Here is a 12,294-nt window from a genome sequence, read left to right as displayed (position 1 = left end):
ATGATGAAAATAACCCCCTTGGGCACTCCCCCTTAGACTTGCGTGCTGTTTCCCCATATTCTCCCATCTGCTGGCAGAGTACCCACCCCACAAGCTGACCAGATGGAGAGGTGTCTTCCCCGCTAAACACACCCCCTTGGCAGTAGCCCCCCCCCGCCCCCCAACGCCCATACCCCAAACGAGCACATATCACAGAAGCCAGCTCAGCAGTGAACTATTGGATTTGAGACAGGAACAGAACAAATCGAGGGGCCAGAGGAGGGTGGGGAGAGCAAGAGTGGTTTAAATAGGGGAGGATGGGAGCATGGCGGTGGGGGTGGGGGGAGAGTTATTTACAAGAAGGCTCAGGGGGCCAGAGGCTCATCTTGGAATATTTTATAACAATATAAATAAGATTCTGGTTTGCTTTTCCTTTTCGTCTCGTAAAGGAGAGAGAAGTGCAGAGTTCGATTCTGTACAAGGGGGCAGCGGCAGAAGGCCGGCCGGGCGGGTCACTGGGCGTCCACCCGGAAGGACAGCAGCTTCTCGGAATGCATGTTGTTCAGGGTCCGCAGGTCCGGCAGCTTGAGCAGCAGCTTGGTGAAGCGGGAAGTCTCCGAGGGCCGGTTCTTCAGCACCAGAGCCCGAAGAGCCCGCAGCAGCGTCTCCTGGAGCTGCTCCACCGAAGCGGAATTCTCCATTCCCGAGCGGTCTGTGGGGAAGACGACAGCAGTGAGGCGAGCTCTCTGAGCTCCTCCTCTGACACGGAGGACGCGGAGGTCTGCGAGGACCAGGCAGGCAAGGCAGCCTCTCCCTGAGGCCCCTCGGAGGGCGACGGGAAAGGAGGAGGAGGGCGCTACTCCTTCTCCCGGGGAGGCCTCTGCCCTAGAGCGGGGCCACGCCCACACGTTGGGAGCACGGCCACAGGCTGGCCACCTCCCACTCCTCGAGCCCACCCTCCTACCCTGAGCATGCCACACGTGGCCAAGCTCTCTTGTTATTTGCTCTGTAGTTCCCTCTGCCTGGGATGCCCTTCCCCCTCTCTATGCCTGGCAGTTATCTTGTCCCTTTGAGGCCCCACATCAAGTGTCACCTCCTTCCCCAGCTCTCCCGGGCAGAAATAGTCGTCTGTGCTTACTTGGTTCATGCTTCTTGTGTGACACTTCTCGCTGTTTTATAATTAGTCGGGCATGAGTCTGTTTCCCAAGCTAGACTGTGTCTGAATCATGTCTGTAGCCCAGTGCCCAGTGCCGGGCCTGGCATAGAGTAGGTTCTCCATAAAAGGTATGTTGAATTGAACTGCGTGTGCCTCCTCCAGGGTCAGGGGAGAGCTTGGCTCACCTGCAGAGACAAGCACCACCGCGGTGAATAAGCCCAGCTCCTCCTCGGTAAGCGCCAGGGAGTTGAGCTTCTCGCTGAAGTCAAACATGGCATTGAGCAGGTCGCCCATGCCCATGGCACCGAGCTCCTGCAGACTGTAGGTTGTGCGGCTCAGGAACATCACTGTCTGGTCCTTCACGTTGAACAACGATGCAAAGCGCACCATCAGCACCTGAAGGGAGGATGGACATTTTTTTTGAGTGAGGTGGGAGGGGCGTTTTGCCAAATGACCCCTAGAGCCTGCTAATAACTTTGAGGGGTGTTTCCTTAGATTGCCAGTAAGGGGGTCAGTCTCTGATTGGTCAATGAGGGATGCAGGTGGGAGTGCCCGCCACTTCTGGAATGTAATTTAACCGAAGGTCACCAGCTCCGGCCTAGAGGAGAGGAGAGTTGCCTCTTTGGTTATTCTGATGCACTGAGTTTGGAGGCAACACCAGCCTAGAGGATAGACGTCCCACAGACCCAGAGGTGCCCTGCTAGCGGTGTTGCAAGTTCCATCTCCTCAGTCAGAGAGAGAATACAGGGCCAAAGACTCTGGGAAGCCCTTCCCACCCCAGTCACCACACTCCTGGGGCCCTCCCACAGTCAAGAGCAGGGAACATACAAGTACTGCTCACCTCAAAGGTGCCAGCCTTAAGCAGGGTCACCTGGTCGTGCTGAGAAAGGTCACGGAAGCCTGGGATGTGTTTGGCAAACTCTACCACCTCCCGCACAGCAGGCGTGAAGCTCATAGAGAAGTCTTCCCAGATCTCCTGCACAGTCCGGCCGCTGCGCCCATGGGGATACATGTTCATGGGACATGCCTAAGAGGAGAATGGAGTAAGGAGGGGCATGTTAGCTGGGTGGGCTCCCCAACGGGACTGGTTCCAAGTACTGTCCGGACCAAGAGCTGTGGCCCTTGAGAAGGGGTTTCTCACCTAAAACGGTAATCAGGTGCCAAATGGTGATTAAGGATTCCCAGGTAAAACCCAGATTTTGGGGTAGAATATCCTTTCCTGGACATAAGTCCCCACCCCCAGCCTCCAGGAACACTGGCTGTCTTTCTCTAGGCCCAATCTCCCAAGGCCCCCTCCCTCTCTCCACACTGGCTCCATGCCCTCACCAGCAGAACATTCTTGGTGTTGCCTTGCCGTAGACTGTTGGCAGGTGCCTCCCCTTCTGGGGCCGAATATACGTGGGTGGGGCACAGACGGTGCCCATTGCTGTTAGGTTGGTGGCAGCTGTGGTGGGTGGGGCCAGAAGGCCAGGTAGGAGGGTAGGAGGAAGGGCCCTGGCGTAGACCATTCAGCGCTTCATTATGACGCTGAGCCGCCAAAAGGTTGTTGTCGTTGGGGGCAGACGGGCATCCCTGACTCTCCCAGCGGTGTGGAGTCGTAGCTGAAGGGCTACCTGATGCGTGATTGGCATTGAAGTTACCAGGTGAGGTGCCTAACTTGTCATGGGCATAGGTGAAGATTTCTCGATGGGCCCGGGCCACCTGAGATATCACATCTTCCATGGTGGGCTCAGGGCTGGGAGACCTGGGTGGTGTCAGCTGTTGTGGGAACTGAGAGAAGCCCACCAAAGGTGTGGGGGCTGGTGCAGGAGGAGGTGAGGGGCCCATGGAGCCGGAGGTGGGATGCGGGGTAGGTGAGGTCTCTAGAGGGCACAGGCTGCTCAGTTGGTTGTTGGCCAAGTTCATGGCGCTCTGCATCTCCGCAAGCATCCGTTGCTTCTCTCTCTTGGGGATGCGCCCAAAACGCACAGCTGCAACAGGGCGAGAACCATGTCAGGAAGTCCTGACATACTCACATGCGTCTCTCCCTTCCTTCCTCCCGAAAGGGCAAGACCCTAAAAGCCTGGGGGTTCCACATCAAAACTGAAACCAGCAAAAGCCACACCCATTCAGGGGGTGTGAGAGGAGATGACCAGGGGTGGGATGAATGGTAGAAGAGTGTGTGTTTGCCCAAGAGGTTAGCACCTGGGTATCCCCCATGTAAACGTCACTCACAGTACCATATGTCTCAACTTAAGGCTCTTTCTTAAACGGAGGGATTAAGGCAGAAGCTAGGTGGAAGAAACTGGGGTGAGGAGGAGATATGGGAATACTGCCTTACCATCTCTAGACATGCCAACGGAGAGACACTTCTTGAAGCGACACTGCTGGCAGCGGTTGCGATTGATGCGAACGATGGAGCAGTTTTCGTTTTTCAGACACCGTTTGTACTGGATATTCTGTTGGATGCTCCGGCGAAAAAAGCCCTGGAAGGCAGGGGCGACGCATGAATGTCTTCATCTAAGCTCAGCCTGTGCATGCATCCCCTGCCCAGGTCCTCAACCCTAACCCGCCTCACCTTGCAGCCCTCACAGGCGTGCACACCATAGTGGAAGCCTGAGGCCACGTCCCCACACACCTTACACAGTAGCACCATGCCATTCAGCTCTGTGGGAAGAGACAGGCAGAGGGTAATACGGACTCTTTCTGGGCTCAAGGTTCTAGGAGGGGAAAGCTGAACGGCTCTCGTGTCTAGGTGACTGGACTGGACTGGATAGGACCTGGGACAAACTCTTAAGAGAAATTCCAAAGGCCAGAGCACAGACCCCCATCCCCTTCCACCTCCCCAAGAGTAACTCTCAGATGGAAACCAACTCTATCAACGGAGTCTGGGCTCACTTCCCTTCCCCCTACATCAGCTGGGCATTGACTTACTGGTAATGTTGCTTGTGCCCTTGCTGGGGGACACTCGGCTGCTGTCTTCCATGGCCACTTGTAGACTTCCTGGGGGGCTCCCATTATAGAAGGAGGAGGAGGAGGAGGAAGATGATGAAGAAGATGACGATGATGCAGAAGAAGGGGAGCTATCATCACTGAGACTGGGTGGCACACTGCCAAAAGAGCGGGCAGAGTCCTGGGTGAGGGAGCCAGTAGGTGATGGTGGGAAGTATGTGGGACAACCTTGAGTCAGGGACTGGAAGCTGCCATTGGAGCTGTCACTGTAGAGGGACTCCGGGCTGGTCCGGCTGGGGGAGGAGCCACTAGAGCCAATGTAGGTGATAACCCCACCTAAATAAGAGAACACAAGGGGAGGGTATCAGCCATCACGTCTGTCATTCACACAACCATTACCAGAACATGAGACCCCCCCTCACCTTGGAATAAGAAGCAATTCTCCCACACAGACTAAATATAGCACGGCCAGTCAACCTAGTCGTTATTAGAAACTCCATCACATGCTACTTATGATAACCAAGTCCCCCCCCCCCCCAAATACCCATGGGCATTACTTTGCACAATACATTCAGCTTCTGGTTTGGGTGGGAGGTGTAACTCCAGTGGCCATCTCATACAGGGGAACCCCTGAGCTAGCTGCTTCCTGGGGGAGTACTGACAGCAGCTAGGGTCTTACAAGGGGGGTAGACTTGGGAATGAGATGGGCAGCTGACAGTTATTCATACACACAAAAAAACTAGCCGCTAGTTCTACACCGAGACCTTTCCAGTGATGAACCCTGCAGCGTGATGGGTAGCTAGCCTAGTGTGTGGAAAACGGAAGTGTACAAACGTCAAACAGTCACCTTGCTTTCAAACCCAAAGACATATTCTCATAGAGTACTGCAGGGAAGGACTCTGTTCAGCCTGGCTCTGGCCTCTGAGAGATGAGTCACAAGAGACTTAGAAATGTGACAGATAAGACTCAGACTTGCAGGAGATGAGAGGGAGAAACAAAGTATCCATTCTGGGGATTTAGGAATTCCCCTTCCTTCTCAGCCTGGTGGTAACTTTAGCTCTGTAGCCACTCAGCCAGCGGCTCTGTCCCTCTGGTTACATTGCGGGCCAGGTGATTCTGCTCCTGTGGTATGCACAGAAGAGAAGGGCGACTTGTCTGCCACACCTCTGCCAAGCACTTAGCCTGGCCAGCCATGGGTGGAGTGGGGAAAGGGGAGGATCCTCAGACACGTGTGTGAGGTGACACATGCCATGCCACCGAGTCGACAGAAGCACATGTCTTGCTCACCCACTGACACACACTAAACCAGGCAGGGCAACCTTAAAATAGCTCAAGGTTGGTCAGGGTGAACCCTGCCTGTAAAATAAGTCACAGAATGGTTACCCGGCTATGGTTTCACGGCTGGGTTGGAGGATGGGTTATTTATGCGGACCTAAATGAACTTGACCTAGTTAATCCTGAAAGAGGGCATGAGAAAGTCACTCAAAAAAAAAAAAAAAAGTCTTCCAACTTTGAAGTGATGGGCAATGCTCAAAAGACCCTAGCTCTCCATCTAGATCTGTATCGCTACCGATTAGCTTTCCAATATAGAGGAAATCAACTCTTGTCTCTTGATCTCAGTTTTCCTATGAGTGGGGGAAAAAATCCTGAGCGCTACGCAAAATAGTACGTTGTCAACTTTGATTCTAAGGTGTTCCTGTTTGGGGGGGGGGTAGAAGACATTCATGGCATGCAAAGTGATACTTGGGGAACAGTAAACTTTGGAACATGGAAAAGTGGGTCTCAATGCAGAAAATGAATGTAGGCACGATTAGAATAAAGGGGTACAAGCAAGAATAATCTGGTGTAAGGTTTAGCTGGGACGCATAAACTTGAGGCCAAACAAGTCAGGGGTGCCCCCATATTACTCAAGTCTGGGTCATAGAGGGTAAGGGCCAGGCAGTCTGAGAGGAAAAGAAGCCAGGCGGGGGCGGTGAGTCAGCCCAGCTTCACCCAGATCTAGGCGGAGAAGGGCGGGGCAGGAGCCTGGCCCTCAGCTGGCCTCACGTCCCCACTCCACGTGTGCCCCTCGCACGTGGCACCCCAACGAGGAACCCCGGAACTCGAAGCACCGCCTTCTCTGCTTCCCTTCTGTCGCAAGGAAAACCCCGCCCTCGCCCCGCCCCTCCCGGGCATCCTGGGTCGTAGGCTGGCCCTAAAACCAAGCTGGGCTGGGACAACTGAGGGGAGGAGAGAAGGCGACACGCGTTGCTCCGGCAACTTGAGGGGCGGAGCTCATTATGTAACGAGGCCGGGAGGCAATGACCAATGGGATGGCGGCCACGGCTTCTACTGAATGAAAACAAATGCAGCACGTGGGCCCGGCTCTGCAGCCATGTGAGCCCTCCCCAGGCTAAGTCGCTGTGGGTGCCCTGCCTGGAGATGAGTCCCAAGCACCCGACTCCTCAAATGGAGCTCCCCACTGCCGCTGAGGATTCCCCTGTGAAGTCTGACCCAGTCACGCAAACCCACCAGCCCGGATCACCCGGCTTCCCAAGACTCCCTGGAAGTAGGCTAGAACTGGAGAAAAGGGAAAAGAGACAGGCATACTATAGCTGCAAGGAGTGGGCAAATGGGGACGTGTCCGGAGACTGCTTCAAAATGCTGAGTCTCCCTAAACTCTTCCACTCGCCACTGGTATCCACCCTCCATTTCATCTGCCCTCGGACTGAGGGGAACTCGGGCGGGTGGTAGTGATGCGTTTTAGGCACATTCCCAGCCGTAATAACCCTCTCTAGAAATCCTACCTAGTGACTTTCATCTTAGCACAGTAACAAACACCAGCCAGAGGGAATCCCCAATCCCTTACAAAGTTCTTCTCATAAGCCCTAGATGGAAATGGAGACAGTGACAGAGCAAAGATAAGAATCTCAGTACCTGTGTTGTTGTTGGAGTCCAGGGTCGTCATGTCTTCACCAGCTGAAAGCGGTCATTCAAACTGGACCTTGACACAAACTGGAGGTTGTGATGGCCTCTCTCGCCCCCTGGGCAATGGCTGAGGGAGACGAATGAACCCCGCAGTTCACAATCAGGATTCCAGGCACCGAGCAGTAAGGTCTTGGGGTGGCTATACTGCAGCCCTCCAGAAGGGTAGGACACTGAGGCACCTGAGATCTGATTTGCATGGGAAGAGCAGAGAGTGTGTGTGTGAAGAATCAGCCTGCAGCAGTTCTGGCTATAAGGCAGCAAGGAGAGTCGGGTCTCTGCAGTGCACCGGATGCCACTCCTGAAGGCTCCGCAGTGAAGCAGGGTAATGAATCTGGAGCTTCGGGTGCAAAAGTCCCAAAGGGAGAGAAGCTGCAACCAGGAAGTAAGTAGGTGATGGAGAAATGAAGCGCCCAGACGCAGAGAGACGTGTGCCCTGCTACGTTTCCTCAGCAGTAATATTTCACTCTGCCAATCTCAACCGCCTTTTGCCCGAGCCTTTCCCTGGGACAGAGGGCTCTGCGCAGGCGCCAGCAGCCCAGGGTTCCCGGGCCGCACGCGGCACTGGAGCAGGTACCATGTGATTCCAGGGAGCGCCTCGTGCCCCAGTGACACACTTTTCCAGCAGCCGGCACGTTGAGATCTGTGCGCCTGCGCACCGCCAGGATTGTTGGGATTTGTAGTCTACTGACAATTGTAGGTGGAGTGTGCCTATTCCTTTTCTGCTTTGCAAAAGTGCTTGCTGGCAGCGGGGAGGAGCTGAAAGTGGACTGGGGTGGGGTTTTCTAAAGAGTCAGGGTGGCGTGTTTGGAAAGCCTTGTATGGCAAGGGCATGTGAATTCCTGGGGAGGGCCTGGCAAGCTTTACTGCTCCGTGGAAGATCAAAGCTAAAAGGCCCTTTCTGCAAACCTAGCAAACGTGAGAGCTTCACGTGATTGCAGAACTGACCTCACCCTGAGGTTAGTGGTGACAAGGGGGAGAAAGACAAGCTGGGAGGAGAGATTTCCCTTAAATCAAGAACTTAAGCAGGTTTTGCTATGGTGACAAGGTGGGCGACAAGCAGTGTAAATAAAACCCCTTTCCCTTCTTCACCCTAACCCCAGCCCCCACGGGTAGGACTGGCATAGCACGGGGATATCCCTAGGGACTCCCTGTTTGCTTATATGACACCACACTGCCCACTCAAGTGACTTTGGGGTGAGTCATTTCCCTTTGTCTGGGAAATAAAAAGGAGAACAAAGGGAAAATGCTCTGAGGTCCTCATGGAGAGAGGGGGTCTGCTCTCTGCAGGGCTTCATGATAGCAGAAGAAGTGACAGTTTAGGGAGAACATGAGGATCACTTAACTCCCACCCCTCAGCCCCCCCCCCCCCGAATTGGCAGGGTGTGGTGGCTCATGCCTGCAATCACCTTACTTGAGAGGCTGAGCTAGGAGGACTGTCATGAATTTGAAGCTGACTTGAGCTGCAAAGCAAGCCCCTACTAAGCGAGGAGGGAATGAGGATCTTCCCTGCTCTTACTGAAGAAGAAAAGGGACTGGCTCAAGGTCAGGCATTCACTGCTTATTTCTTGTGACCGTCCCTGAGACGGCAGATAAATGAACAGATGAAACATATAGCATCTCTCTCAGAGCAGCAGTCATCTCAGGAGTGAGAAACACAGAGGCCTGGGGGAAGGGGTCTGTTCTCTAGGGCTTGGGTTGTAAAGAGAGATAGACAGTATCTTCAAGCAGTCCAGTAAGCCCCAGCCACCCTGCTCCTATCTCCAAGTCCTCTGTAATCTCTGCACTTGGGGGTGGGGGGTGGGGGTGCCTTTTTTTTTTAAACCTTAAGTCTTTCTCTACTTGCTCTTAGGAAGCTCCTGAGAAATACTAGAATCCTGGGAAGCAAGCTACCTAGGAGTCAGAGAAAAGCATATGGGAAAACTGAGCCAGGAGGACCACTTTGAGCTCAGTGATTTGAGACTTAAAGATGAGACCCTCAAAGCTGGAGTTAGAGGACCAAGGGAAAAGAAAGCTGAACGTTAAGGTCAATGATCTTGACCGGGTTAACCACTGATCATCTGAAGGCTAGACTTTAGCCCTGTTCCCTCGTGCCTAACAGGCTTGGAAAAGAGGGGAGCAAGCATTTTTCCCCGCTGCCCTGGCCCTTGGGTCCAGAGCTAGGAAGCTGCTGCAGAGCACCATGGGAGGGAGGAACTGGGAGGAGCTAAGACAAACAAGGCCAGAGGCTTTTCAGGAAAACTTGGTTTTGAAGTCAGCCTCCCCTCCCTCTCCCTCCTCCCAGCCGACTGTGTGGTGGGGAGAGCTGGGAGGTGAACTGCTCTGTCCCTGGCGGCCTGCTCTTTGAGACCTTTCTGATTGGCTCAGAGCCAGGCAACCCCCACCCCACCCCACCCACCCGGGTATCTGAGGACTGCTCAAAATCCAAAATCGGTCCCTTGGTGCTGTCTAGACATTCCACCCCGCCTAGGCCCAGTACTACCCCTCAATATCGCTCACTCCCCTGCTTTCTTTAGTTGCTCTGGGTCCCCCCTCAAGACCCTCAGCACTGTTTGCAACTATGGTGGTCCTGCCCACGTCCTCTTGCTGAGAAAGTTTTCATATCAGGGAAGGGCCAGAGATCAAGACTCCCTCCAGGAGTTCGCAGCTAGTGAGAAGAGGGAACTAGAGCCCAGAAATTCATCCAGCCTGACCCTGCTCTTGGCAATGAGCAAGGTTGTTTTGTAGTCTGTGTGAGGTATGAAGCCAGAGACTGGGAGGAAGGGAAGGAGGGGCCGTTACATCAAACCCCTGTTTCCTCTCCACTTCATATAGGGCTCCTTCTTTTCTCCCTGGCAAAGAGCGCTTTTTTTTTTTTTTTTTTAATTTTATTTTTGAGACAGGGTCTACTTCTGTTGTCTGGCCTTGAATTTTTAATCTTCCTGCTTTCTGCCATCCAAGTGCTGGAGTTACAGATGTGTTACCTACACACCCAGTCAAAGAAGTGTCTTTGGAGACTCCATTTGAAGTAGGTATACCCATATGAGCCCACTTCCCACTCTGTGTTGTCTTGTGTGTGTGTATGTGTGTGTTTTCCAGGGAATAAAATGAAAAGTAGAGCTTTTTCTTAACTCTAAAAAATTCTAATCTGTAAACTGTATTCCTTTCTCTATCAGGAGCTTCTGGAAGAACAGCAGAGAAACCAGGGAACCAGGGCCACCAAAGAAATGTGTCAAAGGGTGGTGGGGACTAAAGTAGATGTGTGGCCTCTCTTTGCCCTAAACCTTGGCTTGAGACAACAGGTGTCGGGGTTAGGGAGCTGGCTCAGCAGTTAAGAGCAATGGCTGCTCTTGCAGAGGATCAATTTCCAGCACCCACATGGCAGCTCACAACCATCTGTACCTCCAGTTCTAGAGAATCTGGTATAGTTTTCTGGACTCTGTGAGCACCAGAGACACACATACACAAGGGCAAAAATACCCATAGACATAAAGGAAAAATTAAGTTAAATAAAAATAAAACAAGATATACCTTATAGCCAGTAGGATGGTGGCTGATCATGCCTCTAAGCCAAGAAGCCTAGAAGCTGAGGCAGGGGGATTACTATGAGTTCAAAGTGAGTCTGGGCTACTTAAAGTTCCAGGCCACTGATTCTTGGTGACAGCATGAGTCTTGTCTCAATCAATCAATCAATCAATCAATTTAATTCATCAAAGATCTCTACTACAGCAACCATACAACATCCTTCCCCTCCCACCAGCCAGACAGACATTCTAGCTTAACACACACACATGTACACAAACTCATAGAGAGACACATAGACACACATATACACACATATACAAACACACAGACACACACACACAGACACACATGCTTATGTAAAGCCAGTCTTAGCCCCCAAGAGGTCAGACCCAATGACTAGCACTCCATAAAGTATAGCCCTGGAACCCTAGTGTGGGTACTTCCACTCGGTTTCTTTGAAGTCTGGGATTCTGAGAAGTGACCTCACTATTTAGAGGCTTTATTGGATCTTCTGTGTTTGTATTTTCAACTATATCCTTAGTTTTCCCAGGATTCTTTGAACTGGAAAAGCCATCACAGATAGAAAACCAGAGCTGGAGAAATGGCTCAGCAGCTAAGAACACTAGCTGCTTTTGCAGGGCACCTGGTTTCGGTTCCTAGCACTCACATGGTGGCTCACAACTGAGTGTAACTCCAATTTCTGGGAGGATCTGATGCCCTGTTCTTCCTTCCTCAGACACCAGACATGTATTTGGTGCACATACATCAGACAGACAGACAAAACACACATACACCTAAAATAAAAATTAAAAAAATAATAATCAGCCAGGCGTGGTGGCGCACGCCTTTAATCCCAGCACTCTGGAGGCAGAGGCAGGCGGATTTCTGAGTTCGAGGCCAGCCTGGTCTACAAAGTGAGTGCCAGGACAGCCAGAGCTACACAGAGAAACCCTGTCTCAAAAAACCAAAAAAAAAAAAAAAAAAAAAAAAAAAAATCAATAAGAAGCCAGGCGGTGGTGGCACGCACCTCTAATCCCAGCACTTGGGAGGCAGAGGCAGGTGGATTTCTGAGTTCGAGGCCAGCCTGGTGAGTTCCAGGACAGCCAGGGCTACACAGAGAAATCCTGTCTTGAAAGAAAAATTGTTTTTTTTTTTTTTTAAAGATTTATTTATTTATTTATTATTTGTAAGTACACTGTAGCTGTCTTCAGACACACCAGAAGAGGGCAGATCTCATTTCGGGTGGTTGTGAGCCACCATGTGGTTGCTGGGATTTGAACTCTGGACCTTCGGAAGAGCAGTCGGGTGCTCTTACCCACTGAGCCATCTCACCAGCCCGAAAAATTGTTTTTTTTAAAGAAAAGTAGCAAAAGGAAAGATCGAGGACTCTAAGCTCTGACTAGAGCTCCTCTGTATACTTCTGAGGGGTAGGGGTTTATGATCGTGAATATAAACATCACCTTTACATGTGTATGTGTGCACTGAGTGTACATGGCCAGGTGGGTGTATGACCCAAGACCTATTCTCCTTAACAGTAGGTTGTTCTGGGTAACAGGACAACACCCTGTGCAGACCTCAAGTGGCCTCAATCTTGGGCAGACTGCTTGACTGAGTGACTTGAGGGTGGGTCCCTAATGAAAATAGGTCAGGCTTCAGTAGGTGCCTTCCCATCCCCCTCCTTTCTCACCAAGGACTCATTGCCCAGGTTAAAAACCTGTTGGCCCAGGTGATGCAAACCTGGGACAGAAACCCAGAAACCT

General features: G+C 52.2%; 1 protein-coding gene across 1 annotated transcript; it reads right to left on the bottom strand.

Annotated features, from left to right (window-relative positions):
• Nucleotides 1-203: 203 nt before the first annotated feature.
• Nr1d1 (nuclear receptor subfamily 1 group D member 1) lies at nt 204-7,549 on the bottom strand. Its single transcript, XM_021176911.2, has 8 exons — nt 6,983-7,549; nt 4,049-4,402; nt 3,693-3,781; nt 3,456-3,600; nt 2,462-3,105; nt 1,977-2,162; nt 1,321-1,531; nt 204-691 (listed from the first exon to the last, which is right to left on the bottom strand). The coding sequence occupies exons 1-8, from the start codon at nt 7,011-7,013 to the stop codon at nt 492-494; spliced, it is 1,860 nt and encodes a 619-aa protein (XP_021032570.1). The 5' UTR covers nt 7,014-7,549; the 3' UTR covers nt 204-491.
• Nucleotides 7,550-12,294: the final 4,745 nt, after the last annotated feature.

This window comes from Mus caroli, unplaced genomic scaffold (assembly GCF_978045245.1).
Source record: "Mus caroli unplaced genomic scaffold, Mus_caroli_1 scaffold_13, whole genome shotgun sequence".
NCBI lineage: Eukaryota > Metazoa > Chordata > Mammalia > Rodentia > Muridae > Mus > Mus caroli.
Note: the sequence above shows the minus strand (reverse complement) of the source record. Positions and strands in the feature narration are given on the sequence as shown.

What these genes read in the sequence shown, in the direction of transcription:
- Nr1d1 (XM_021176911.2), bottom strand. Translation starts at nt 7,013, where the DNA reads ATGACGACCCTGGACTCCAACAACAACACAG. An exon ending in CGTTGGCATGTCTAGAGATG is followed by an intron (nt 3,106 to 3,455) that starts GTAAGGCAGTAT and finishes GCCCTGTTGCAG; the next exon opens with CTGTGCGTTTTGGGCGCATC. An exon ending in ACACCAAGAATGTTCTGCTG is followed by an intron (nt 2,163 to 2,461) that starts GTGAGGGCATGG and finishes TTCTCCTCTTAG; the next exon opens with GCATGTCCCATGAACATGTA.